Source organism: Pogona vitticeps, chromosome 14 (genome assembly GCF_051106095.1).
Source record: "Pogona vitticeps strain Pit_001003342236 chromosome 14, PviZW2.1, whole genome shotgun sequence".
Lineage (NCBI taxonomy): Eukaryota > Metazoa > Chordata > Lepidosauria > Squamata > Agamidae > Pogona > Pogona vitticeps.
In genome coordinates this window covers 13309503-13337181 of record NC_135796.1, presented here as the reverse complement: position 1 = coordinate 13337181, position 27679 = coordinate 13309503, and the positions used below count along the sequence as shown (strand labels likewise).

The following is a 27679-nucleotide window of genomic DNA, read 5'->3' as shown; positions in this document are numbered from 1 at the left end:
TGGAGATAGAAAGGCAGGTTTGGGGCCCGAAAGAAAGAGGAGAGTTCTGTAAATGTGGTGTCTTGTGTATTTTGTCTGAGGTTTGCTAACTTACTGGGATGACATTTTTGCAGAAATCTCCCAAGATGGCAAAATGACAAAAATCTTAATTCTGTGTGATAGGCTTAATGCCAAAGATATAAAACATTAAAGGCTTATCCTTCTGTCTTTGCTTTCCTTCAGTTATTTTATCTACTGCAGCAGTGTCTGATGGACGGGAAATCCCACATGATATACTCAAGCGGTTATCGTTACAGGCAAAAAATATTTATTTATCTCATATCTCTCTCATATATATATGAATATATCTGAATTTCCCAAGGACTGGTTATGAGGCTTGTTGGCCAGAATCCTATTGCTGGTTTACACTTATATAAGGGAAATCATGCAAAAATTGCTGCTCGTTAAGAAGGTGCCGGTTGTGTTCTTGGTTGTGGCCCTGTCATGCAATAGAGCATGCTCTCAGTAACACAACCAGCAACCTCAATCAGCTGCAATATGTCGCCAAGATTGAACACAATTTCCTTTATGCAAGCGTAAATCAAGGGAACAGGGGACGGGCTGCTGGTTTTAATAAATCATTCCCACCTTTCCCCTAATCTGTGGAGTTTCTCAGTAAAGGGCATTGGAAATTTGAATATTGCACAGAGAAAAATACGACATTTGACACTTGACTACCTTACGTTCTAAACTTTCAACTACACTTGCATTAAAAAGTCAATGTCTTCCATTTCTTATTTCCTCAGCCTGCTGATGGTTCTTGTGATTGGCCTCTAGCAGGGCCTCTTAACCCCTTTAATGGAAGCTCAAAATCTAGGCTATTAAAGTACAGCATTCACTGTTAGAAGTGGATTTAAAGATATTCATGCCAGCTGATAGAATGAGAAGCCATAAAAGTTCTGAGCTAGATAAGGGGAAAAAAATGCCCTCATCTGAATGTTAATATATGTCTTCCCTTTCTGTGAGCATTTGTAAGGCTTGTGAATATTAGAGATGTATGTTCTGTTGTTTAGCTTTGCACATACAATTAAAAAAATTATTTAAAGATTGTCATAACTACTAGATAGCTCAGTGCTTTAAAGTTCCTGGCTGCAGAGCCAGGGTTGAGAGTTCGATTCCCCACTGGGCATCCTTGACAGGGGCTGGACTGTGTGATTCATGGGTCCCTTCCAACTCTGAAGTTCTAAGATCATCCTTCCCCCCCCCCCCACAGCAAGGACATTGACCTCTGGTGGTGGGTTTGGTAAGGAAACTTTCTCCTCCCAGCTATACTCCCACCCCTGTTCTTTCTTTTTTCCTTGTTTTTGTTAAGGTGGTATCAAAGTAAGTTGAACGTGCTCGTGCGTTCATTAAAAAAAATTACTTGATTTTTCAATAATTTGTATGCCATCTTGTGGCTATGAAAGTACATGGCAGTATTTGAAGTACGTAGGGCTAGCTGATTACCAGGAGCTAAGGATGCGCTGATTTTGGTTTTCCTTTAAATGAAACACTTGTGTAGCAGAGATTTCCCTGCTGAACCATGACAATTCATACTTGTTCAGTCAAAAATCAGTCGAGAGCCCTTATCGGTTACCTGTGTTGAACTCAAGGGATTCAGGACTGTTTAGGACAGGTGTAAACAATCCTCTAAACTAGAGCAGTGGTTCCCAACCTTGAGTCGCCAGATGTTCTTGGACTAAAACTCCCAGAAGCCTTCACCACTAACTGTGCTGGCCAGGATTTCTGGGAGTTGCAGTGCAAGAACATCTGGAGACCCAAGTCTGAGACCCACTGCTCTAGATATTGTTGGGTTGTTAACTCCCAGATTTCCTCACTAGTGCTGTCCAGGGCTGCCTGTAGTTGGAATCTGAAAATATCAGGAGGGCTGTGCCACCCAGATATAAAATGCAAACACAGTGGCTAAATGGGAGACTCTGCTCACAAACCAGAGTTTTAGCCCAACAGGCTCAGGAAGTTGACTCAAGGTTGGTTCTGCCTTCCATCCTTCTGAGGTCAGTAAATTGAGTACCCGGCTCATTGGGGGTTGGGGGCAATGCGTAGGCTGCGTTGTAAACCACCCAGAGTGCTATGGGGCAGAATATAAATGACACACTTTTGCACCCTTATCCTTGCTGAAAGAAAAGCAAGAGAAATGGAATAAAAACTGCAATGTAAACGTAATGCATATTTTTTTAAAATGTCACATCTGTGGGGAAAATTAATTACCTGCAGGTGCTGAAGGCATGTTTTGAACAGTTGACAGGCCTTGAGTGAGAGGGGAAATAACGTTGTGTGTTTAACTTACGATCCCCTCTTGAGTTGTTGGCAAGGCGAGTGAACGTGGTTTCTTTTGTGCCACTAAGAGACCTTTAAGTGGCTCCTCGGTCCACAGTCTCTCTGCCCTAAAGTTGGAGAGGGAGTTGGGGGTGTGTGCTTGTGGGTTCTTTTTGTGTGTATCCGTAGGATGATTGGAAATCCTCCATAAAGGCCTCTCCAACACATCGCCTCCTTTAGAACTGTATGACTGGCTCCTGAAAAGCCTTCCATGGAGGCTGCACAGTAATCCTTTTATGTTACTTCTTCAGCAGAGATTACGCAGCAAGAAATAATTAGGAGATTAATTTTCACCTGTCACTGCCAGTAATAGATAACCTTGATACAGTGACAGGGCTAGGATTGCAGGCGAATGGAAAAATCATTTAACCCCGCTGGGGTGGCAGCGTGGTAGGCAAGAAAGGGCTGGGAGGAGGCGAAAGTCCACTTTTTGCTTGCCTCTGTCAAAGGTTGGGTACATTTTTTAAATAACTTTATGAGGTAAAGGAGTTTGTACTGTGGCGGAGATCAAGTTTACCTGTTTCTCACTGTTGCCCGCGTCTAGAAAATGTGTCCAAATAACTATGGTCCTTGGCAAAGAATGGAAAAGTTGATTTTCTCCCAATCAACCACGATCCATGAGGGTTGTGGGGTTCTGAAGTTGTAACTTCCGAAACCAGTAACTTTTTCCAAGGACTGATGGCATGCAGGACTGCAAATCATGCTTGTGCTAATCCAGTTTGAGTTTTGGCCCGTTCCCGGATAACAGATGAAGACTCTTCAGTCATGGAGGGAAAGCAGGATGGAATGGTTAAATCTGACATCTCCCCAAACCTCAGACCGAACATGCGTTTGCTCCACATCAGAGCAGATGGAGACACAGGATCAAAAAAACATATCACTGTCATTAAATCTGCTCACAGTCCCCATAAAGTTTTCTGAAAAGTGAATGCATGCATTATTCTCACAGCCTTGAAAACCTCCATGCAAACGCCCTCACCCATGTTGCCTCTGAAGATTGCACAGAATCTCATTCACAAAATGAAACATTTTTCCAGAGCTCTGGTTTATACCATCCTGAAATTGTGAGTTCAGACTCCTAATTACAGTCGTTAGCACTAAGTGGGGCAAATAGACAAAAGAGTGTGTGTTGTTTTAGGCATTACACGGAAGTACATAGTGATAAAACCCTGTGCTCGCGGGAAGTCCTTTATATACTGATGGCCCCAGGTTCAGTCGGTGACATCTCTTGTTAGAAACTGTCGGGATGTAAGGCTGGGAAACGGAAAGAGCTGTTAACGGTCAGGGTAAGTGGAGCTATATGGTCTCCCTTAGTAGAAGACAGCTTCATTCGCCCATGCTTGGATGTGGCCAAGGAAGACATACATACACACCCCAGATCGATACTGTACCTTTTTTAACAGCCTCAGTGATGGCTTGTATCCACCCCTTTCACTCCTGTATTTTAAAATAAACATTACATTCTAATCCCATTTTGTATCCTAGTAATTGTACGTGTACGGTATGAGCATGGATTGTCTTCTATATGTAATTGTTCTAGTATCTTTACTCATATGATTGGTTGTATCTGCTCAACTCACTGGAGCATTTCAACAGTCCTTCCCAGAAGCAGCTATGGTGCTTTTTGGGGTAACAGGAAATTATTTTGTCCCAACATATAAGCTAAAAGCACACGATGCTGTGATGGTTGCTGAAACTGAGTAGTCTCAGTCCAGTTTGATGAACCATCTAGAGTTCCTTCATGGAATAAAGGATGGGTAACTAGAATAAATAACAATATTCATCTTAACCATTTACATTACTCTGATGACAACAAAGGCAAACAAACATGGCAGCTACTGCATTCTATCAGCCTCTTGAAAGCTGAACAGTTTGTTTTTTATTTTATTTGAAAAAAAAATTTATCCTACCTTTCTCCTTAAAAAGGACCCAAGGTAGCTTACATCATTAAAAGACAGTATTTCAAGTTAGCAACAGTGAATATACAAATACTAAAGAGGATCAAACAAGTACTGTACTAAAAACATAAGCAACACCAGAAAGACATTCAAAGTAGTAAGATGCAACAATCCATTCAAAAACTCTACTAAGGCAGCCAGCCACCGAGGAAAAGCTTGCCTGAAGAGAAAGGTCTTTGCCTGCTTGCAGAAAGACAGTAAAGATGGGACCAGCCAGGCCTCTGTGGGAGGGCGCTCCGAAGTCTTCTGGAAGCAGTAGAGAAGGTCCTCTTCCATATTCCCACCAAACGTACCTGAGACCAAGAGGAAGGCCTCTTCTGATGACCTTAACACCCAGTCAGGCTTAAAAAGAGAGACATACTGTAGTCCTTGAAATAGTTTGGGCCCAAGTTGTTTAGGGCTTTATCGGTTAGAACCAGCACTTTGAATTCTGCCCTGGAGCGGATAAGCAGCCTGTGGAGCTGCTATAATGGTGATGGTGGCGTGGGTGGCTACGTGATCCCTGTAACCAGCCCCAGTTAGCAATCTGGCTGCTGTATTTTGGACCCGCCGAAGTCTCCTGACACTTTCTATAGGCAGCCCCATGTAGACCACGCATTACAGCAATCCAGTTCATGTGGCACATAGTCACTTGTCTGTTTGCTTAAATAATAATGACAGCATGTAGTCAAGATGATTCCAATTTAGGGAGACACTTCCCAGAGTGTTCTAGGTGTAAAGTGCTCTGAAGTGATTTACCACCCCCTTTCTTTTTGGAGCACTGTGGGACTGTGCGGCTTGCCCAGGGCCACACAGGCTGGCTTTTCTCCAGAGATGCATGGTGGGAAACTGAACTCTCAAACGCTGGCTTAGATGGTCCATTTTACTGAGCTATCTAGCCAGCTGCTTCATTGGGATGAGCCCATTTGTCTTCTAGACCTAGTTGATAAGAGATGACCTACAGTTCACTGGTGCAGAATTACTTTCCTTTTTGGCACTTACATTTCTGTAGCATCTTAACCAGTGCAGCTTTGATTTCATTGCTCTACTAGAAACGGTGATATAGGAAAGATTTGCTCAACCCGCTTTCTTGTGCTGTGGAAGTTGACAAAGATGCAAACTCTTGACTTCCTCAACCAAGGTCAGGCTCTAGACTGGCCTCCCAACTTTTGGTGTTGCTGTAGAAACCATAAGGAGCTTTTGGGCCCTCTAAAAAGCCGTGTGTTTTATTTGACACAACTTTTTGGATTGCAGTTGATTTCATTAGGTGCAAACATTTTAGAGTGTGGAGAACGTGGTACCTGTACAGCTACAGAGTTTTCTTGCGTGTTAAAAACCTTATTCAGGGAATGCAGCCCATTCATCAAACGCATCAAACAAAGTGGGTCGTGGCTTCCCCCCAAAAATGTATGTGAAAACAAAAGAAAACCCAAACAAACCACACCCTCCTTATTCATTGAGTGCCACTAGCTTCTGTGTAGCTTTTGCTGCAACTAACGTAACATAGTTACAGCCCCTCCACACACATAACATTTTTGGCTCGCTGTTATCACCTTTGTACCCCATGGCTTTGAAAAGCTCTCTCTATACAGCTAACATGGCGCATCCGTAGAATTTAATCAGATGTGAACTGTCAGCAAGAGATGCATTCTTCTATTCAGCCTTCGGTTTCCATTGTCCTTCTCCGACTCCAGCCTCGTACATGCCGGAAAAAAAAAAAGAGAGAGAGAGAGAGAGAGAAGGATGTCTAATGAAGACAGCTTTATTAGGCCATGTATGGCTCTAAGCCTCTTCCTCCTCTCTGCCCAAACACAGCTAAAAAAAAAAAAACACCCTACCTTTCTAAAAGTCACAGTACGGTTCGGCTTGGGGATTTTCTAAGAAGCTGAACCTTGGCTTTCTTCTCGTCCCTTTCAAAATTAATTGCCTCCTCAGTTCAGGTAGGCTTAAAATACATCCTGGAATCTGAAGCTGCTGAGCAAAAAGAAGAGTCTTTTTTTATTATTATTTTAAAAAATCCTTCTTCTCTCCCCCGCTCCTTCCTCCTCCGCCTCTTTTGTGCTGAAGTTTAAATCTACAATCTGTTGAGAATGTAATGGGAAACCAGCCTACAGAAAATGCCATTATTCATATCATCCTGAGCTCATTTATTTTATCTGCAATAGCACTGATAAGGCAAGCTGCTTGGCCAATGCTGATAAGCAGGGGAAATATCTTAGAGCTATTTGTAAAAGTTAAAGCAGATCTTGGTACACAGAGATAGCAGGAATGGTGGTGTTGGGGGGAGGGGGAGAGGAGGATACTGACAAGCTTTTTGGCAAGCTGCTGAGCTGGAAGCTAATAAAGATTTTAATGGGGAGGCCTCATTAGGATTAGGCAGAAGATCTATTATCTCGGATTTACACAACATAAATGTTGAAGCAACTTGGATTTTCCTCCCCTGCCCTCCTTTCTGTATTCACTAAATAGTGCCATAGAGCAGAGAAGAATCGTTTAAAATTCAGGCCGAATCCATAGCTGCCAAGAACGGTTGCCAGCTGTTTGCTGAGCAAAGACAGAAGAACCATCTGAATTCATTTTCACGGGGAGGCTTAGGGCATCTCTGCATTAGCTGGAGTGGCCCCATTTGCAGCCCATAGCATCCTTGAATGTTTTCGGTGTTTCCTTCCAGATTTGGGGGACATGGACGTTTGTAGCTATTTATTTATGTCTTTAAAATGCTGTTTACCCTGCCTTTCTCTTTCAAAAGTACCCAAGACAGCTTCCATCATTAAAAGACAATATTTAAAGCTAAAACAATGAGTATACAAGGGTGGCTTCCACCATTAAAAGACAGTATTTACTGTAAAACTTAAAAAAAAAGTATACAGATACTTAAAAAATAGATAGAACAAATACCACTCTGAGAAATGGTAAACAAAAGTGATACTAAAAGCACATTCAGAGCAGTACAACCTAACAATCCATTTAAAAATCTCACTCAGGCAGCCCGTCACTGGGGGAAAGTGTGCCTGAAGGGAGAGGTCTTTGCCTGCTTGCAGAAGGACAGCAAAAATGGAGCCTCCTTTAGAAGGATCTCGGTTCAGACTGAATAGGCCACTCCAGCACACAGCACTGTCTGTGTGAAAGAGGGGGGAAAAACAAGTGTTGTGATTCTGGTTTAAAGGCAGTGCTTTGTATCACGGGTTCCCAATTTGGAACACAGTAGGTTTAAGCCACCAAGAAATATTGTTAACATGACAAGGGAAAGGGAGGCTGCAGCTCATTCACTTTTGACCTTGCTTTGGGAGAGTGACCAGCTGTGTCTCAACCAGACCAGTGGCTGCCTGCCACTGGGGAGGGAAGGGGTGTGGCTCCATGAGCCCATAATTTTGCATGTAAATGATCCCAAGTCAACTCCTGACATGGCTAGACAACAATAATGATGTGCTGTCAAGTTAATTCTGACTTGTCAACCCTCTTCGGGGTTTCCCAAGTAGAGAATACTGAGCAGTGGTTTACCACTCCTTTCTTCTGTGGGTGCCCTGGGACTATGCAGGTTGCCCAAGGCCACACAGGCTGGCTTTTCTCCCAGGAGGCACAGTGGGGGAATCGAACTCCCAACCTCTGTCTCCACAGCCAGATACTTAAGCCACTGTGTTATCCAGGTCTGGTAAAAACTCATTTGTGAAACCCTGGAAAGATGCAGCTGGTTAATGTAGATGGTACTGAGTTCAATGGGTTATATTTTAAAAAAAAATTTCTATATTGTTCAGTTCTTTGTCCATCTCTTGTTCTATGCTGCCAAGTCGTATCCCATATATGTTTATCTCAATAGGGTTTTCAAGCTATGTAGGATATTTAGGGGGTGATTTTACCATCGTCAACACCACTCCATGAGTTTCCTTGCCCAAACAGGAATGTGAACCCAGGTCTGTTGAATCCTAGTGCATTATTCTATTGAGATGTTTTGGAGCAGTACATCTCTTTATCTAGGTAGTTGGGCAGTGTATAGCTCCTAACACTACCTGATGAAGCCCTGGGAGTTCCGCTCTATGGAATGACTGCTCTCTTTGTGTTGCTACTGCTGTGGCTGACCTCAACTGTTTCACATGCAGTTGAGCTCTAGTTCATTTGGAGCAAACAAAACTCCATCACGGGCCTGATGGTTGAAGACACCAGAGACCATTTTCTGCAAGAGTAAATCATAGGGAACTGGACACTTTTTGGCTTAAAACCATAACTCCTGTTCTAATAGTATAGAGTGAGGCAACTAAGTTATAACCCTTTTGTGTCCTGTTTGCAAGGGGCTGACCGGTATCTTATTCCTATTCTCAGTTTGACATTAGGCCCACTGAATCAGCTGCTGGAAAGTAAATGAACACTCCTATGAATCCCAGTGAGTCACCCTAGCTGGGTCTAGCAATGGGATAAATGGTGTTTATTGCACTAACCTCCCAACATTATGTTAAAGCTTCCTATGAGCCTTGCCTTTCACCTTTTGTGTGTTTGGATGCAACAACCTCTCTCAGTCTTTAAATCAACAGGATCTGATCGCTACTTAGATGGGAGACCAGTCAGTGTGCTTGTTTGAAATCCTTGAAAGCAAGGCAGGGTATAAGTACAGTAAATACATGCCATAATACCTAACTTTAACAAATCTGTATTTGCCTGCCCCTCTTATTGTAAGTTCCAGCCTTTTTCAGGAAATGAAGGAAGTACAGGCTGCCTTAAATCCACGAACTCCCTCTGTTCAGATAATAATATTTGTGTGCAATTCTGTCAAGTCAATTCTGACTTATAGCAATCCTTTTCAGTTTTTTTCTAGGGAGAGATTACTCGGACGTGGCTTACCGTGCCCAGATAGGAAGTGAAAAAAAGGGTTTCTACAAAGCGTGTTTGATTGTGAACAGAACTTTTTGTTTTTATCTATAGAACTCTGCTGACCTGGAGCTGCCTCGTATCAGGAGTGGTTTGGTAGCAAGCAAGGTATGAGATCAAGTCTCTCCAGCCTGGGTGTCTGGGCTCTCCCTTTTGGCGTGGGGTTTCTAAGCTGAGTTGCGGTCTTCTGCATTGGTTGTCCGTCTTCTTTCTCTAGAACCTCCTTTTTCTTAATAGGCATGCGCTCCGTTGTACGTCTCTTTCCTTTGTGATTCATGGCTCCTCCTCCTTTTCACTTTCTGCTCCCAGCTCTGTAGCCAAATGATAGGATTCCATCATTAAATCCCCAAAATGCATACATGTTGTAGGACCAAAAGGACGATGTGTGCCTAGTAACTGCTTTGATCAACTTGCTTTTCTGAGTATGAGAAGAAAATATATTAATACTGAATGGGGCTTTGCCGACCTGGTGTGTACGTGCACACCAGTGCTTGTGTTGACTTGACTGGTTCTCATTTCTGGCAAGCGTAGCTTGGCTTCTCCAAGACTATTTTTGCCTATGGAAATTTTGTGGCCATGTCCCTTCTTGAGCTTTGAGGTCTGGACTTTTGTACTTTGTTGGTTTGGAAAAAAAAATTTTTTTTCCCCCAGGGAAGTTTGTAGATAGCAATTGTCACAGTTCTTAAATCGGTAATGAAATGTTTCTTGCAAAAGTGACAAGAATATTCTCTCCAGTGTGTGTTTTCATCTGCTGTTATTACCGCACCTGTTGTTGTAAAACCAGGAATCTATGGAGTGTCCAGCCCTACCAGAAAATGAAACCCAGCAAAAACAATAAACAAAAGGATTCTTTGTTCTGCCTTTTTGACAGTAATGTAGGGGGGTAACCATTTCAGCTGACAGCAGCCCTCGCTCTTCTCTTCCATTCACACGTTCCAGGTCAGTAGCAGGGTGAAACCTTGACACTGTTACTGATGACTGTAACTAGGTTAGCATAATTATTTCCCTTTATCTCCTCGCTATACGTTCATGATAAATGGGATTTGGGAATGAAGGAAACATATTTTTCCCGACTCAAATATTAATGCAGGCATACCCACCTGGGTTGACTCTTCTTTTTGATTTGCCACCAACTTGAAACCTCGTTATGGGCAAATAGGTTCTTTGTGGACAAGAACTCCCAGTATCTAGCTCAGCAACGAGGAAGAGATCCGTTGAACAACACACCATGTTGTGGTATAGCAACTCTTACGGTTGCTCCTCCTGCCCGTCTAACAGCCACATAGAACCTCAAGATCCAATCCAGACTTCCTGAATTTCTTCCAGTGTAGGAGTTTTCATGTACTGGCTGAATAGCTTGGTGAGCAGAGTATCTGCCTGCAGAGCCAGAGATTAGGCGTTTGATTCCCCACTGTTTCTTGTTGGAGAAGGGCCAGCCTGTGTAGCCTTGGGCAAACTGCACAGTCCCAGGACACCCCTGGAAAGAAGGGAGTGGTAAGCCACTTTTAGGTGCTCTATACCTAGAAAACGCTGAAAAAGATCACCATAGAAAGAATCAACTTGACGGCATGTAATTGTTAATTAGGACCTTTGATGAATTCAAGATTCCTTTCCCCACCACATGTGTCTTGTAGGTGGTAGCTCATGGGTCTGTTAAAAGGGTTACACATCCTGTACATTAGGAAAGCTGTGGCTGTTTGTGGCTTCCCCAAACTATCCTTGGTATGATGATCATGTGCTCCCATCATGCCGCCCTGTCAGCCAGGATGGCTGGGGCCCATGGGAATGATTGTTCAGCTACAACATTGATTGTTCTGGGTTATTTTTTCAGCCTTAAATGTCAATCAGAAAGTCTTCATTTTTAATTGGAATACAATTTTTTTAAAAAATAACATGGCAAATTGAGATCAAGAGGTGAGGTGGTTCACTTATTAAAAAATGTTCTTTCTTGGTTATTTTTAAAATCTTTGGTTTTTTACAGTGTGTCTCTTTCCTGTCAACAGGCGTAGGCTTAGAGTGGATTGTCTTGAGTATCCTTAGGTTCCAGCCATTTTTCAGTTTCTATTTTCTAACAACTTCAACCCTGCCTCTCACTCTGTTCATGCCAGTCCAATGGTGGTTTGTAAGATTTTATTTCTGCTCGCCTTCAGCAGTAAACCTGCTTTTTACGGTCCTATCCTGCATGGTGCTTTGGCCCTTTTTTGAGTGCAGAGCTTTTGAGTTTCCGTGAAATGTGACTGCCACAACTTCCTTTTATAAAAGCTTGCTCATCTCCTAGAAATTATGCCATAATGAGGTTTGGTTTATATATTTTACCCATCTCCTCATTAAAGTGCTATCTTTTTTTTTGGAAGACGCACTTTGTGTCTTGAAATATTGCACGGTTAAAACGAAGGCAGGTTTATAAGGATTTAATGTACTTGGGAGCCAAGGTTTTGCAGCTTTATGGCAAAGATGTTGTAACAAAGGACTTTATGGGCAGGAGGAGCTGTATTTTACCAAAGCAGTTACTTGGGGTGGGTGGGTGGAAGGAATCCTGAGCAAAAGCTATCTGGTCAAAGGGGAGTAACTACAGAAAAAAATCAGCTCCCTTTGTTCAGACCAGGCATCTATCAAATCACTTAGACCCAAACAGCAGTACATCACGCACTCACTTTTGAACCCTGTGCTGGTAAATTCTATGCTAGCTTGTTTATTTCAGGAGATGGCTCATGGCGTAATGGGTAATGTTGCTTCAGTCTACTTCTTGGTACTATGAGACATGGTCTACGTTGAATCTTGTGTGTTCTGTAGGTATATTGGCATTCCTTGCATGTAATAATATTAGCTGTGGGTCCGATGGCAATTTTATATATATATTAATTGTATTTTAATTGCTGCATATCTTTGTTGTATTTTGGATGCTGTAAGCTGCCCAGAGACCTTTGGGTAGTGTGGGCGGCATATAAATTAAATAAATAAATAAAATAATAAATAAATAAATTATTCTGTTGAAATATTGGCTTAGACTAGACATGGGATGTTCAATTTTTTTGGACTGCAACTCCCAGAATTTTCCAGAAACTCCCCCAGGCAGTTTTTTTCCCCTTCTTGAAAAGCCAGTATAATGATAATGAAGGCCCACATGGAGTTAAGTTAAACCTGGAGCAATGGCTTCAGTTTCTCCTTAAACTCCAGCTTGAGGCTGCATCTCCCAGGATTCTCCCCAGGGGGATTCCTGAGAAATTATGGGACCTGCAGTCCAAAATGTAATGAAAGTCCCATCCCTAGAGCAGACGGATTGAATCAGCGAGACTTATATAAATGTAGACTTTCCCATTCAGCTGTTGATTAAATGACCAGCAACTGGATTTAAGCCAAAGAATCTACCATAAAACAAGTCAAACTATGCGTCTACCTAGGTCAAGGATGAGCAGATCTCTTCTGCCCCACATCCAACTCTTTAAAAAACAAACAAACAAACAAACAAAAAACCCTGACTCCAGAAGACTTAACGGGGAGAAATGATTTTGCTACGAAATGGGGCATAAGCCCCAGGAACCCTCCTCAATTTTTTTTTAAAAATCACAAAAATGGAACAGTAAGTGGGTTTAGGGGATTTCCAGTTTGTTGTAGTGGGTAGAGTGATGGACTAGGACTCTGGAGAATATCTCACTTACCTTGAAAGCCCTGTTAGGATTGTTGTAAATTGGTTCTGGCTTGACAGCAGATAATATACGTGTGGACTTAGAAGCTTTGAGGTGCAATGGTTCAACTGCAGTACTGCAGCCAAGACTCTGTTCACAACCTGAGTTCAATCCCAACGGGTTCAAGTAGCCAGCTCAAGGTTGACTCAGCTCCCCATCTTCTTGAGGTCAGTAAATAGATTACTCCGCTCGCTGGGGGATGGACAGTCTGTAGCCTGCATAGTTAAATTGCAGACCATCCAGAGAGTGCTTTAAGCACTGTGGGTTGATTTATAGAAAGCACACTTTGCTTTGCTTCCAGCAGATTTCCTTTTTTTGCAGTTTTAGCTCTTTTTGAGGGCCGATGAAGCCCCCCTTGTGGATTCTGTGAATGGAGGTGCCCTTCTCAAACCTAGGCTGATCTTCTTTAGCCTGATTCTTTTGGGTCTTCCTCTGCACCTGATGCCCGACCTCCTTTGTTTTGTTCTTAATTGGACACGCCAGAAATTGAACCCTGGGGCCTGCTATTGCATGCGAAGAGAGGGCTCCGCATCTGAAGCAGAAACCCTTTCCGAAGGGTTGTGTGTGTGGATCATATTTATTCCACTGAGAGCTGCCATCCAGCCATCCAAGTTGGGCCTTGCGTTGAGGAGAATTGTTTTGAGTAGAAGAGAATCCAGTCGCCGTTGCCACATCTGCAGCCTGAAAGCGGCACATCCGACACACAGCTTTTGCAACCTCAGTGAGAAGCACATCTAATTGGAAAAGAGAAGAGAGGGGAAACCTCCAGGGTCGATGGCGTCAAAATTTAGACAGAAGCTCCAAGCAGTAGTGGCACCAGCAATGTTCCTTTCTCAGCTATATCAAAGGCTTTGCATGCACTCTTATCTGACAGTTGTTTTCACAGTGTTGGCAAACCACCTGTCGTGTTAATTAACTCCTGTTGGGAGAATATACATGGCCAGGAGTTGTCAGAAGTGCTTCAGTACTGGGAGACGGCTATGCCCCTGGAGGAATGGGGAACACCACTGATGTTGTTCCACCACCAGTTGCATTAATGCTTGTTAGAGGAACCGTCTACAACCCAGTAATATTATTTATCACTTGTTAGGAATTTATCCCCACCCTCCCATCTTTGGCATGCCCCCCTTTGGCTTTCAGCGGAGGTGGCAGGATCAGTGCTTAATGGACTGGTCCCACTGGCTTTGCTTTAAAATATGTGCGCCCCTTTGAGTAGTGTGGGGGGGAGACCACTTCTCCTGTTGTTGCAGGTGGCACCAGCACCCTTGACAGAGACCAGCAACTGCTGCTGGCTATGAGTAAGCAAGCAAGTAGAGTGGGAGGAGGTGCAGGATAAGGCAGAAAGGCAGGCTAGAGAGAGGAGGGAAAGTGGCTGCTCATTTTGTCCTGCTATCTCAGGTGACCTAGGGCTCTAGTGCTGCCTGGAGTGCTAATGGGTCAACTTGTCTCCTTCTTCTTCCCAAGAGTTGGGGTCACCAAGCCACATCCTGACTCAGCAGCTGCTCCCCCACTGAGAGGGTCTCTCTGCTGTGTATGAGGAAGGCGCACCCTTATAGAAATACAGGCGAAGAGGGCATCCACTTGCAAGTTTCCCATAGCCGTTTGGTTTTCCGCTGCCAAAACAGGACATTTTGCTAATTTGGGACTCTGGTACGATCCAGCAAGGCTCTCTTAGTTTGTTCCTTCCTGAGTGGTTAAAGCTTCCTCCACATCTCTGTGCCTTCTAAGACATTGGAGGTGGGCGCATCAGATAGGGCTTCTCTCGCTGTGAAGCGGTGGCTTGGCCCTCCTAGGTAGGTTTCACCAAGTCCACCATTTCTGGGAATAAGGCTGATTTCACTTGATTCTGTTCCTGCTTTTACACTGCTGTTTTATAGTTACCCGTTTTGTAAAGTGCCATGTAAAAAAAAGCGGAAGAAATAAAAAGAACCGAAAAGAAGCATTAAATATTTAAAAATCCTTAATGAACCAACATATTATCGAAGGAAGGTTTTGTTTGTTTGTTTTTTTCTCCCCAGCCCTCCCTCTGGCTTTCTTTAACTTCCTAATTCCTGCCCGATGTGGTCATCTTTTTCAAAAGGCTAGGAAAGGGTAAAGTTGGCTCATCTCATCTAAGATGTTATTCCATAACCTGGAGGGTGATAGCAAAACAAGTCGTTCCGATTTGTGTCTCATGGTGCTGTCACTCTGCCTTTAGAAGTAAATAGCACAGAGAAGAAAGTGAGAAAACAAGCCGTGCGGCTTGCCATCGCAGTATTAAGTTTTTAGGACCATGGCGATGGTTGGGAATCTCCCACTTCTGTCGTTTTTTACCTTTGCCCAGGATGATTGATCTTTTAATTCAGTGACACGGAGACAGGTGCCCGGCTTCTAGAGCAGTGCTTCCCAACTTTGGGTCCCTAAATGTCCTTGCAGCACAACTCCCTAGAAATCATGGTCAGCTTAGCTTCTAAAGTGAAGGCTCCTGGGAGTTTTAAGTCCAGGAACATCTGGGGACGCAAGGTTGGGAAGCACTGCTCTAGAGCCTCCAGATTCCCTGAAGTCTTGGCAATCCAGAATCCTGTTGGTTAGTTGCCCAGTCTAGGTGCAGTGGCATAAACCTCAGTGGCACATTGCAACTGGTAATCTTTATCATACATCTGAAACATGGTTTGGTACACAATGGGGATACAAGTGGAAGCTCATCAACTTTTGGTAGATTGGACCAGTTAGTAAAGGGATTATAGCGATGGACTTGATGATGACAACAGGATTCAAATTCCCACTTGGCTGTGGAAGTCACTGAGTAACCTTGGACCAATTGCAATCTGAGCCTGACCTTGCAGGATTGCTTGGGGGGGGGGGGTTAAATGAAGAAGAGGAATGTTGTGTATACTGTGTTGAGCTCTTTGGAGAAAGGGTCTATAAATACACCAGGCAGTTTTCACATGTGAATTTCAGAAAGAAATGTGCAAATCTGATATTAGATTTGGCTGGCGAGCCTTCTGTATGGACCATTCACACAATCAAAGAACTAAACTGCAGAGTTTGATTTATATTTTTTAAAAAAAGGCATGTGAACTGTTTGGTAGGGAGCTGTTGTGATATTCCTTCATGGAAATATATTTCATCAAGAAAAACAGGAAGGGGAGACGCAAGCTCCCTTCCTATACTCTGTGTGAACATTTAACTAACCTTCGAAAAGAGAGTTAGGATTAGCCCCATCTTGGAGTTGCGCAGGGCATTGCCGAATGTGCCACATGGCCTCACTTTTGAAAACTACTGCTCCTGCATTTTCGGTGCTAGATTTCCTTTCTTCCTATCCCTTGGCTGCTTTCGTTTAGTCGTTTGGAAAAGACCAAATATGAGATAAATGAACTCCCTTGATTTGGCAGGAGCTGATCAGGCCAGTTGAGGACAGGGCATATGGAAGATAGTGTCGCCTTAAGTCGGAGGCGAGGTGACAGCACATAACAACACCACTAACAACAACAACAACTGATGCCTAAGGGTTATGTAAGGAATGCTGGAAAATTCCCACCCACTCCTTTTGTTTAAGTTGAGGGACGTGCATTGTTATGAGTGTGCAAACAGACCTTCCTTGCGTTTCTCAACCAAACAAAACATGTTTTAAAAAATCGACTTCATTATAAGATGCCTCTGTGATCCTGGGAGGAGCATATGGGCCTCATTAATGAAGAATTACTGTTTTCCATCTTATTTTTCCAGCCTGCATGAGGGGAATGAGAAGGGAAGGGGGGAAGAGAGGCATTTTCTATAGCTCTCTTTTGCTCTTTTTCTCCCTTTGGGGAAGGAGAGAGAGAGAGAGAGAGAGAGAGAGAGACTGCCAGCTCCTAGCTCTCTATATTGGTAATGGTTTCTGGAAGGCATCCAGGCTCTGGGAACTATGAACATTGGTTCAATATTCTCCAAGCTCTGGCGGACTCTAGGGTGGGCTTTATTAGCTGAAGGTCACTCCATTATGTTCTTCTCTCTCTGGGGACCTTTGATTCTTTTCTGAAAAGAACAGCCATCCAAGGCCTTAGAAACCAGTGGTTGGGTTATATTTTTATTTTTTCCCCCTTTCCTCTTTAGAGGTGCTGGAGCTGATAAGCTTAAGGTGCATATTTCATCCTGTCCTCTACTGCTTTGCAAAGACAAATGGTGTTTATGATCCCTAGTTTCTTCCCCTTGAAGCATGGCGAGGCGTGTGGGAAGAGGGATAGTGTGTGTATAAACGCAGTCTCCAGCACTCATTTGCGGGTCCTTTTTTAAAAGAAAAACCTACAATCTTCTGTTGTTGTTGTTGTTGTTGTTGTTGTTGTTGTTGTTGTTGTTGTTGTTGTTCTTGTTCTTGTTCTTGTTCTTGTTGTTGTTCTTGTTGTTGTTCTTGTTGTTGTTGTTGTTATGTGCCCTCAAGTCTAAACCAACGGACAGGGGCTTCCAAGGTAAGTTAAGGAGTTGTTTTACCGGTTTCACTTCCCTGTTGAGTTTTCATAACCAAGCGGGGAATTGTTCTCTAGAGTCCTAAAAAAACCACCAATCTTCTGGGCAACCTTTATACATTTGGCAGGGCCCTCAGAGTATTTGCTTAGGATTCATTTGCCCTTCAGGTGGTCTCTCACCTGGCAGAAGACAGTCACAAATAACGTTTGAATAAGCAAATAACCCTGCTATGTAGATCCCTCCTCATGTCAATTCTGTGAGTTGAACTCTTTCTGGCTAGTTTGGTCACATAGATGTCCAGGGCAAGATATGCCTCTCAAAGATAATTGGCCTCAGTTACCTAGATTAGACTCTGCAACGTCCACTTAATCTAAACATAAAATTCTTACCCAGGGTGATGTAGTGGGCAGAGGAATGGACTGGGTCTCAGGAGGTCTGGGATTGAGTCCCTGCTAAGCCATGGAAACTCACTTGTGGAAGTGGAACTGGTAAAACCACTCCTTAAATTTCTCACCTACCTTGAAAGCCCAGCTAGCATCACTATAAGCCAGTTCTGACTTGATAGCACTTAACTAGCTAACTAAGGTGCTCTGGGTGTTCCTCCATAATACCATGGGGATGTGCCCAAATTTGGTGAGAACATCCATGCTGAATGCCACAGCCCACAAGCAAGTACAGAATTTCCACTCTATGCAGGATGATGAGTAACTACAGTGTGCCAACGAAGTGCAAGTGAAGAAATTCATAAGAGATTATAAAATTGAACATGCTTGTTTGGGAAGAAATCAGGCAATTGTGGAAACAAGCTTCCGGGGATGAAAGGATTTTTTGCTGTTGAAGAAGGAACATGTTTCCTCCTCTGTGTAGTACTTGCTAGTTTCCTTCTCTCTGTAGAACTTAGTCTTTCCCCTGTCACCTATCTGGTAACCCTGGTCTTAGGAATTGATCAGACTCTGTGGGACACAGACAATGGAATGGAATGGAGGGAGCACACACCCACTTTGGGTGCTCCTATTGATCATTAAAGTGTCTGAATAACTCAGTGGTTCAGGTCTCTGGCTGTGGAGCCAAAGTTTGGGAGTTCAGTTCCCCACTGGGCCTCCTATGAGTAGAACCAAAAAGACACGAAACCGGGCCTTCTCGGCGGTGGCTCCTCGCCTCTGGAACAACCTCCCTTCAGAGAATCGTGCGGCCCCTACGCTGGGAATCTTCAAAACCCATTTACAGTAGTTTCTATGGACGGAAAAGAGCAGATACGGATTAAATGGTTTTCAATGCATTCCTATGGGAAATGCAGATTCAACATAAGAACTTTTCAACTTGAGAACCACCTTCCAATACGGATGAAGTTCTTAAGTAGAGACCCCACTGTAAAAACATGGTTATACATCCAGGCCTTCGCTCCAGTCAATACCTTTTCTATTCCTTCTAATTTTATTCTCACTCTATTTTATTGTAACTGATTACAATAAAATAGAGTGAGAATTTTATTGTACTCTATTTTATTGTAAATGATTATGTAATGTTCTTGTGTTTTATTGTTTTATCCTATACTGGAAGCCGCCTAGAGTGGTCGAGTAGACCAGATAGGTGGGGTATAAATCAAACAAACAAACAAACAAACCAGCCTGTGTAACCTTGGGAAAGCTGCACAATCCAAAGGCACCCCCCCCCCCAGAAGAAGGGAATGATAAATCACTTCTGAGTATTCTGTACCTGGAAAACCCTGAAAAGGGTTGCATAAGTCCAAATTGACTTGACGGTACATGATGATGATGATGATGATGATGATGATGATGATGATGATGATGATGATGATGATAAATAAGAATAGGGTCTCACCAAGATCTTGTTACTTCCTTTTCTTCTCTATCATTGTGGGTCCTTCTAAATCGAGATGACATGCCAAGCAGAGTGCCCTTTGTTGCAAAATATAAGAGTTGCCCTTCTTCAACGGGAGAGGCATTGGGGGTGGGAGAGATCTGAAATTGGATTCTGTGCATTCATGAAATGAAGGAGGATTTTTAAAGAAAGTCAGATCAAGCATGGTAACACTCACTATTGTTCTTTTAGCTGCGCTCTTTGTATTGCTTAACTCACCACAAACAAAGAAGCTATAACCGTTGCGGTAATCCAAGCATTTTAACTTCGAAACTTGAAAATCCTCTGAAAATCCCACGCAAAGGTGTGTCTTTGAAAGAGAGATTTATAGATTGTCCAAACAAGCACTAACAGCCGTCACTTTTTTTAAAAAAAGCATATTGGCATTGTTCTTCAGAAATAGCTGGGTATGTCGGGAAACCATGGCTTTGCCTTTTCGAAGCAACTAAAGAGCCTCCAGAGTCAAGATGTTGATGATGGAGGAGGAGGAGGTCTTGTTATCCCTGAGTGGGTAGAACATTCAAAAGGGAGCTGCTGTCTCTACTCAAGATAGATCTATTTTAGACCTGTACTCTTGATTGTTCTGCCAGTCCGCATAATTAAAACCATTTCCATATTTTAACCACATCATCGCCTGGACATACTGAAGCCCTTTGAATCGGCAAGAAGCTGTCCTGTGTTTGTGAAACGGGTCCCAAGAGCAAAACCGGTGGGAACCATTCTGGCATTTTACACATATCATGGGGGTTCTACATGGTTTATAATCTTGGGATAGCAGGTTCTCTGTGTCTTCCCTTATTTGTCAACAAAGTCCACATGCAAAAGTATTTTGTGCACCTGTGAAGCAGAGCAGCAAAATTTAAATTTAAAATTTAATTAATTTAAAAAAACCTATGAGAAATAAGAGTATTGCTTATTGCTTTGGGGCCGCATAAGCTAATGAGAGGAGAAGTCTAAAATGGTCTTTGATAGCCCAGTGGTTTGGGTGTCTGGCTGCAGAACCAGAGGCTGGGAGTTCGATTCCCCGCTGTGCCTCCTTGATAGGGGCTAGACATGATGATCCATAGGGTCCCTTCCAGCTCTACAGTTCTATGATGATGATGAACACCATAACAACAATGACAATAATTATTGTGTCTAATGTTCTCAAATGTGATGTTTTTATTGCTTTGTATGTGGGATTGGAAGCCAGCCAACATTTTGATACCATCATCAAACATAATTGTTTACCTCTGTACAGACAGAACATTTGACCCTTTTAACGTATGTGAACATCCAAATCAGTGTTCTGTTCATTTAGTCTATATCCTACATTCCTTTCAAGGGGCTTTCTTTCACATAGTCTCTGGTGAGAGGCAGAACATCTACACACCGCATGGTTAACAACAGGTTGATACTGCTTCACCTTCCATTGGTCCATCTTTTGGACTTTTGAGACTTGTGGTTTGCTAATGCTTTTAGACTTTTTCACTGGATTGCCGTATTGCTGTGTAGTTGAAGGGAGGATGCCGGATTTTTTGGGTGGAGAATGTTCAGGACTTCATCAAACTGCTAATAGCAGGAATCCATAGGATAAAACAATGGCAGTTAACGTGGTACAGAAAAGGTTCCAACATAAGCTGCTGATCATCAGAGAGAGAATGTCATCAGTTATGATACAATTCTCTTATTTCTGTATGTGTCTTGCTTTAACGGAAGTGCAAAGGCAGGGCTTTGTCTACAGCTTACTAGATAAAAGGAAGGCTCTAGTAGCTGACTAGATAACTTAGTGGTCTAGCTATTTGGCTGCAGACCTGACGTTGGGAGTTTGATTCCACACTGTGCCTCTTGCAAGTAGAGCCAGCCTGCATAGCCTTGGGCAAGCTACACAGTCCTAAAAGGTCCTAGAAGAAGGGAATAGTAGACCATGTCTGAGTACTGTTTACCTGGAAAACCCTGAAAGGGATTGCTGTAAGTCAGCATTGACTTGACAGCATGCAATTATTATTTTAGCTTGACTTTAGCTTCAGAAAGGGTGTGTATTGTCATGGAGGGAAATTGTAAGATATGTTATAGAATGTGCAGTTACGGGAGAGTGATTTCTTTAAATCTCTCTCTCTCTCTCTCTCTCTCTCTCTCTCTCTCTCTCTCTCTCTCTCTCTCTCTCTGTGTGTGTGTGTGTGTGTGTGTGTGTGTGTGTGTGTAAAATCAAATTTGGATGCTTAACATTTTGAATCAACAATATAATTGTGCTGTTGTGCGCTATATAATTAGAGTGTCATCATCCATTAGAGCTCCATATTGCAGGCAATGACCTTTGACAGACTGTGGTCTTAATCAGAGTAAAGAAATTGTGTGACGTTTTGAACCATTCCATCTCACAGGATACTGTTTTTACTTTCCAGTTTTTGGTAAGACTTGCTCTGATAACTGGAGTATAAATTAGCAGATCTTGCCATTGAATAGGAGAGCGATGTTTAACGTTATGCTACAAAAATGTCACATTCTTTTAAATAATTAGGTCAGCAGGAGGACTTGGCTTTACTAGCTAATGAGCAAAGAGCAGTTCCCGAAATGCACTCTTTATAGCCTGACAACATTCCTCCCATTCTTGTTATTAATGTTTCAAAGCTAATGGTTAATTACTTTTAGGAAGAGTTCATGTTATTTATTTATTTTTGCACCCAAAAGAGGAAAAATGAGGGAACAGGGACTCAGTCTCTTGGGAGTTCCTTACAAGAAGCTTTGTCCTGAGGGCATCCCATAATGAGCCATTTCATTCTGTCCAATTCCGAAAATAAGACAATAGTGGCAGCTGCTTTTCTTTTGTTCATGGGCAGCTTTAATCTTGATCCACACTTAATCATAATCAGAGATTAAAAAAACAAAAGACCTTAGTACTCCTTCTATTTCTCTTGGTGTTTTTTTTAATCATGTATCTTCAAGTCAATTCTGATTTATGGTGACTCTTTTCAGGCTTTCCAGATAGAGAATACTTTACCTTTCCCTTCTTGTGGGGTGTGTGTGTGTGCTCTAGGACTGTGCAGCTCGCCCAAGGCTACACAGGTTGGCTCTTCTTCCAGGAGGCCCAATGAGGAATTGAACTCTCAACTTCTGGCTCCATAGCCAGGTGCCTGAACCACTGAGTTCTCCAGCCACCTCTCCTTTATTACTAAGTTTCATATGTTGTTCTAGCATTTTGTCCCTGTTTGTGGATGAACTGGTTCCATTTTCCTCATCCTTCCCCAAATATATATTCCAGGAGTTAGATGATAAGCTGTCTTTGATATCTTCCAGAACAAGAGTTTTCCTTTGCTTTTCTGTTCTAAGAATGGATGGAGCTATTAAGGAAATGGCTCTTCTTCTTATAGTGTTGGTCATCCAGACCATCTTGTTATCCAACCCAGCTGTGTTTTGACCTTAGAGAGCTGTTTGAAGATTAAATTGATTTTTTTTTTGTTATAAAGTGTTGTAGTTAAATATGCCCAGTGTTACTTAAATGTGGACATCATTGACTGTGGAAAAGTCCTTTGTCTGGAGTTGCTATTACACAGCTGTGTGTTGCTTCCACTGTTTGTAGTGAGATAGGTAGGCAAATCAAGAGAGCGGAAAGGTCTCTGCATATTTTCCTGTTTCCTCTTTGTGAAATCTCTGAGCCTGCCTATTATCCATCTGTCAGTCTGTCTAAAATATTTGTGTGTTCCACCTTTCTCCTAAAAAAGGGCCCAAGGCATCTCATAGTGTTAAAAGTAAACAGTTTTAAAAGCTTAGAACAATAAATACAATATCTAAAAAGCATCAAACAAATATAATATTAAAAATGAGCAAACAAAAACAATACTAAAAAAAACGTTAAAAGCAAGAGAAACACAACAATCCCATTTCAAGAAACACCCCAGAGTTTTGGAGCAGCAACAGACTAGGCCAGATGCACCTGTGAGGGCGGGTTGGACCAAGAGAAAGACCTTCTTGATGATAGGAAGTCCTCTTGGCCCCTTCCTCTTTTATGCTTCATGTGTATGTCATATTTCATTTCCAAACATTTCTATACAATGAAGAAAATGTTAAGTCTGTACTTCATGGAACAAGAGGGCACAGGACTAAGTGTCAGAATGATGGTAGAGTAGGTTCAAGCATCTCCGGAGAAAGTTAGAAGAGACTTTCACTTAAAACATCTGAGAACTGCTGCCAGTCAGTCTACACAGTACGAAATGAGAAGGATCGGTGTGTTGATTCAGCATGAGGCACTTTCCTACTCTCAGTCCGGGGGACATGTTTCTTCCACATGTCAGCAGTGACCTGGTGTCGGAGCGGCCAGTAAGTCCCTGGAGTTCATTTTATGCCGAATTGAAAGTATCTATGATCAGAACATAGAAAAGGTACTTTCTTAGTTACTATAGCTCCTGCCTTCTGATTACTGTGATAATTATTTTTTAAAAAATTTCTCCAGTGATGTATGAGGGCAGCAAAACATAGAAAAGTGAGCATCTGACTTTTTGAGACTCAGTAGGAGATGGTAAGGAACGTGAAACTGTCATGATTCTCTTCCTTCCAGCACCTAAATTCCCGAAGCAGATTTTGAAACATGGGCCTTTTAAATCTCCCGTTTTCCTTCTGCATCCACCTGGACCTGTGTATGGAGTTCTACTGAACCACCAAATAGTTAGCTTCCCTTGTGGCTTCCAAACGTTATAAAGTTCAGCAACTCTACCCTTTTAATGTAAGCAGAGGCGACTAGATCTTCGAAGGCATAATACCGTGCCGCCTGCCAAGAAGGAAAGAATCATGAAGAGCCTCAAGAAATATTACTCTTCTCTTAATTGATGCATCCTCCACTTTGTTTTATTTGGGCTTCCCTTACGATCTCTTACTTGCTCTCTGAGAAATCACTGGGGACTTGCTGGGGACTGTGCCTCTGCAATAATTCAAGTTAATGTGCACTTCCCATGATGAGAAAGAAGCCAAGAAACCTTATGGCAAAGCGAGGAATCTCATCCCCTGGGACCCCTATCCAGCTCTCTGGGACCCCTCAGTAGACCATGCCCCCTTCCTTTCAATAGTCTCGCTTAGTGGCTTTGTCAGTTTCTATGTCTGTTTCTTTCCAGTTCTGAAGGACTGAAGTGGCCCTTCTAAGATAGTAAGTTCCATTGTTTGGTTGTGGGTTTTGTTGTTGTTGTTTGGTTCCCACCTTTTGTTTCTATCTTTATATATATTTTCGAGGGTTTTTAAACATGGATTGTTGTGCTTTGTTGTTTTTAAATGTTTTGGTATCGATTTACCATTTCTAATATAATATTTTTAACTCTTTTTTAAAAAAATATTTGTACACATCCTGTGTTTAGCTTTTCAATATTGTCTTTTAATGATGGAAGCTGTCTTTGGGGCCTTTTGAAAGGAGAAAAGTGAGGTGAAAATATTTTAAATAAATAAATGTAAGATGACACCACCAAGAATTACTCTGAAATTGAACCCACCGCTAGGGCAGTTTACCATTTTGGGCTTTCCCCAGTGTTCTGGTGATGCTGTCTAATTTACACATATGTACAAGCTTCTGCAATAGCATTTGGTTTCCCACCCACAATCACCATAATCTGGCCAAATTGCCAGCCATGTCTAATAGGTGTGTTTGCCTAGGAAATCACCATGCGCTGCTCCCAAGCTTTGGACTCTATGTTCATTAAACTTTGAGATGTTTTAAATGTTTTTTTTAATTTTAAAAATTGTATGCCATCTTAATGTATGTTTAACCCTTTTCAATATAGTATTTATATGGTATTTTAAAGCTGTTGATGCCTGCATTTTTGCTGTTGTGCGTCACTGTGGGTCCCTGTGGAGAGAAACGTAGAAAGGTGTCACCTATCTCTGTCTGTCTGTCTGGACACATCAGTCGGTGGCTATGGAGCCAGAGGTTGGGAGTTCGATTCCCCACTGTGTCTTCTGCAAGAACAGCCAGCCTGTATAGTCTTGGGCAAGCTGCACAGTTCCCTGGCACCACCAGAAGAAGGGATTGGCAAACCGTTTGTGTATGCTGTACCTGAAAAACCCTGAAAAGGGTCATCATAAGTCAAAACTGACTTGATAACACACAATTATTATTATTATAGATACCAATAATGTGGGCTCATCCAATTACAGGGGGAAATACAAGATGTGGCATGGGAAATGGATCTCATTCGTGGACCTCCCTCATCTCCAGAGATCTCTGTTTCACATTTTTGCCTGTTAGTCTGGAGGAAGCCTAATAATATAAACAAAAAACGTGTTTTCTTGCTAAACACAAACACCCACAAAACAAGAGATACATAGTGCACTGAAAATCTAATAATATAAACGAAACCCATAAGAAAACACGGGTTTTATTTAGGCTTTACCGTGTTTCTCTTGTTTTTTTGCGGGTATTGGTCTGGAAGGCCAAAAAAGGAAAACTTACCATGGCTCAGGGGTGGAGCAAACAATAGTGCCTCTTTAAAAAAAAAAAAAAGGATTCAAAGTAAGATCTTGGAGGGCAACCACCCTACTTGGTTAGGTGGGCGCACCTGACCTTCTGTAAGGTTCAAACAAAACACGGAAACGGCCGCCACCGCTGCCTAGAACATTTCAGCCCTCTCCCAGCGCGAAGTCAGAAAGCCGCGCCACAACCTGATCTTTTGCTTTGAGATTGCTCCAGTATTCAGAAAACACTGTGAAGATTGGATGCCTTGGCTGGCTAGCTGGCTGGCTGCTGGGGGGGAACTGAACATTAGCTGGGTAGGCAATACAAATTAAAATGTCAGTGAAATGGCAGCTATGCTGTAAGGAAACAAAAAAGTATTTTCTCCTGTTTTGGGCTAAGCAAATTAAATGTCACTCTCACAGGGCAGCAGAAATTTTAGTCATCTGGAAACATGGGGATTTGGAATATTTTCCCCCTCACCTGCACTCCCTGTATTTTTGCAATTTGGTAATGTTTGAGGTTCTGTTAAAGGTAGGAGACACAGAGACCGATGAAGGGCGCTGGGGCAAACCAAGCTGAAGCCGTATTTTTCCCCCTCCGCCCCCACTTCCGAACCTTATTTAAAAGTGCCTGTGCTAACGTGCAGCCGCCGCACTGCCGATCAGCCTAATGGCGCCTGCCACATTGCAAGTAACCAGTCATTAGTTGGTCCAATTCATGCGCGCAGAGGTAGGCGGGCGATGTAAATGCAAAGGAGGGGAGAGAGAATAGGAGGCTGGGCCAATGGAGGGAAAAGGGGGAGTGGGTAATACAGCGACAATGCAACATAAGGTAGTCACACTGGAAAACTTTCTCCTTCATTAGCAAGGATCTGTTGAGTTTCTGCTCACATTAGGGTAATTAACACTAGTACAGATTGTTGAACATCTGTGCAGTTTAACTATATGGCTGGCTCCCAGGCTTTTAACAGGGCTGTGTTCAGCCAAACGCGGAGCAGAACACAAAGCCCACACACTATTCATTTTACCAAAATTAGTATATCTGGATGAAAGCTGTTGTTGCAACGTGACAAGGATAAATTCTAGACACACACACATGCATAAATGCCCGCGCACGCACACACACACACTGTTTCATTGCCAAGTTGGCTAATGATCTGAGATCAGTAATAATAAATGTATATATTTTTTAAAAAAGGTTTTTGTTACTGGTTCTGAAGTGGGAGTCTCTTCCCTTCCCTTCCCTTCCCCCCCCCCCAAGCATGTTTTTCCTCCTAACCTAGGCGGTGTTTTCTACTAAATAGGCATTTAACGAACTGCAAGGAAAGCCCCTAAAAATGATTGCTTATGGAGCTTCTAACAAGGACTTCTCGGCTTGCTGGGCTATATCTGTTTTATGATGTTGACAGCAAAACTGTTGTTTTAATTCTTCCAGTCTTGTAAATGGCTGAAGAGACTGCATCACGCCATAGCTGTATACACTGGGAATGCCTTGTTTAAGTAAGGAATATAAACGGCTCTGTGTTGGAGCTTGCTGCCTCGAATGTATATGCAAAGATGAGTTAGAATTAGCAGCTGAAATCAAGAGTGCACTTTGCCTCCATGGAAATTCAGCGTAACCCAGTGAGGTCTTAAACAAGCATTAGAGAAGGCAGAAGGTCATTGCTCAAGCAGGCAGCTCCCTCTTAAGTTTCCCTTCCCAAACGACCACATGAATAATACTTGTGCCTCCATCAAGTCAATTCTGACATGGCAATCCTCTTCAGGGTTTTCCAGATAGGTAATACTCAGAAGTGGTTTACCCTTCCCTTCTTCTAGGGGTGCTCTAGGATTGTGCAGCTTGCCCAAGGCCGCACAGACTGGTGCGATGGGGAACCGAAGTCCAGACCTCTGGCTCCACAGCCAGATACCTAATTCACAGGGATATCCAGCCCACTAACAAACAGATTATTCCATCAGAATGGAAGCCCATCATAGCCCACCCAAGCTATGGAAGCCCACCATAGCCCACCCAAGCTATGGAAGCCCACCATAGCCCACCCAAGCTATGGAAGCCCACCATAGCCCACCCAAGCTATGGAAGCCCACCATAGCCCACCCAAGCTATGGAAGCCCACCATAGCC

At 42.8% G+C, this 27679-nt stretch overlaps 1 protein-coding gene across 29 annotated transcripts in view; it reads left to right on the top strand.

Annotated features, from left to right (window-relative positions):
* FBRSL1 (fibrosin like 1) overlaps positions 1 to 27679 on the top strand; it is a 724755-nt gene that overhangs the window by 574215 nt on the left and 122861 nt on the right. For 25 of the 29 annotated variants that reach the window (XM_072983642.2, XM_078381700.1, XM_072983655.2 and 22 more), the window contains exon 6: positions 9207 to 9260. The exons of the other annotated variants lie outside the window; for them this stretch is intronic. In XM_072983642.2, the coding sequence (XP_072839743.2) occupies positions 9207 to 9260 (54 nt within the window). The remainder of the gene's footprint in view (positions 1 to 9206; positions 9261 to 27679) is intronic. 29 annotated transcript variants of the gene reach the window in all.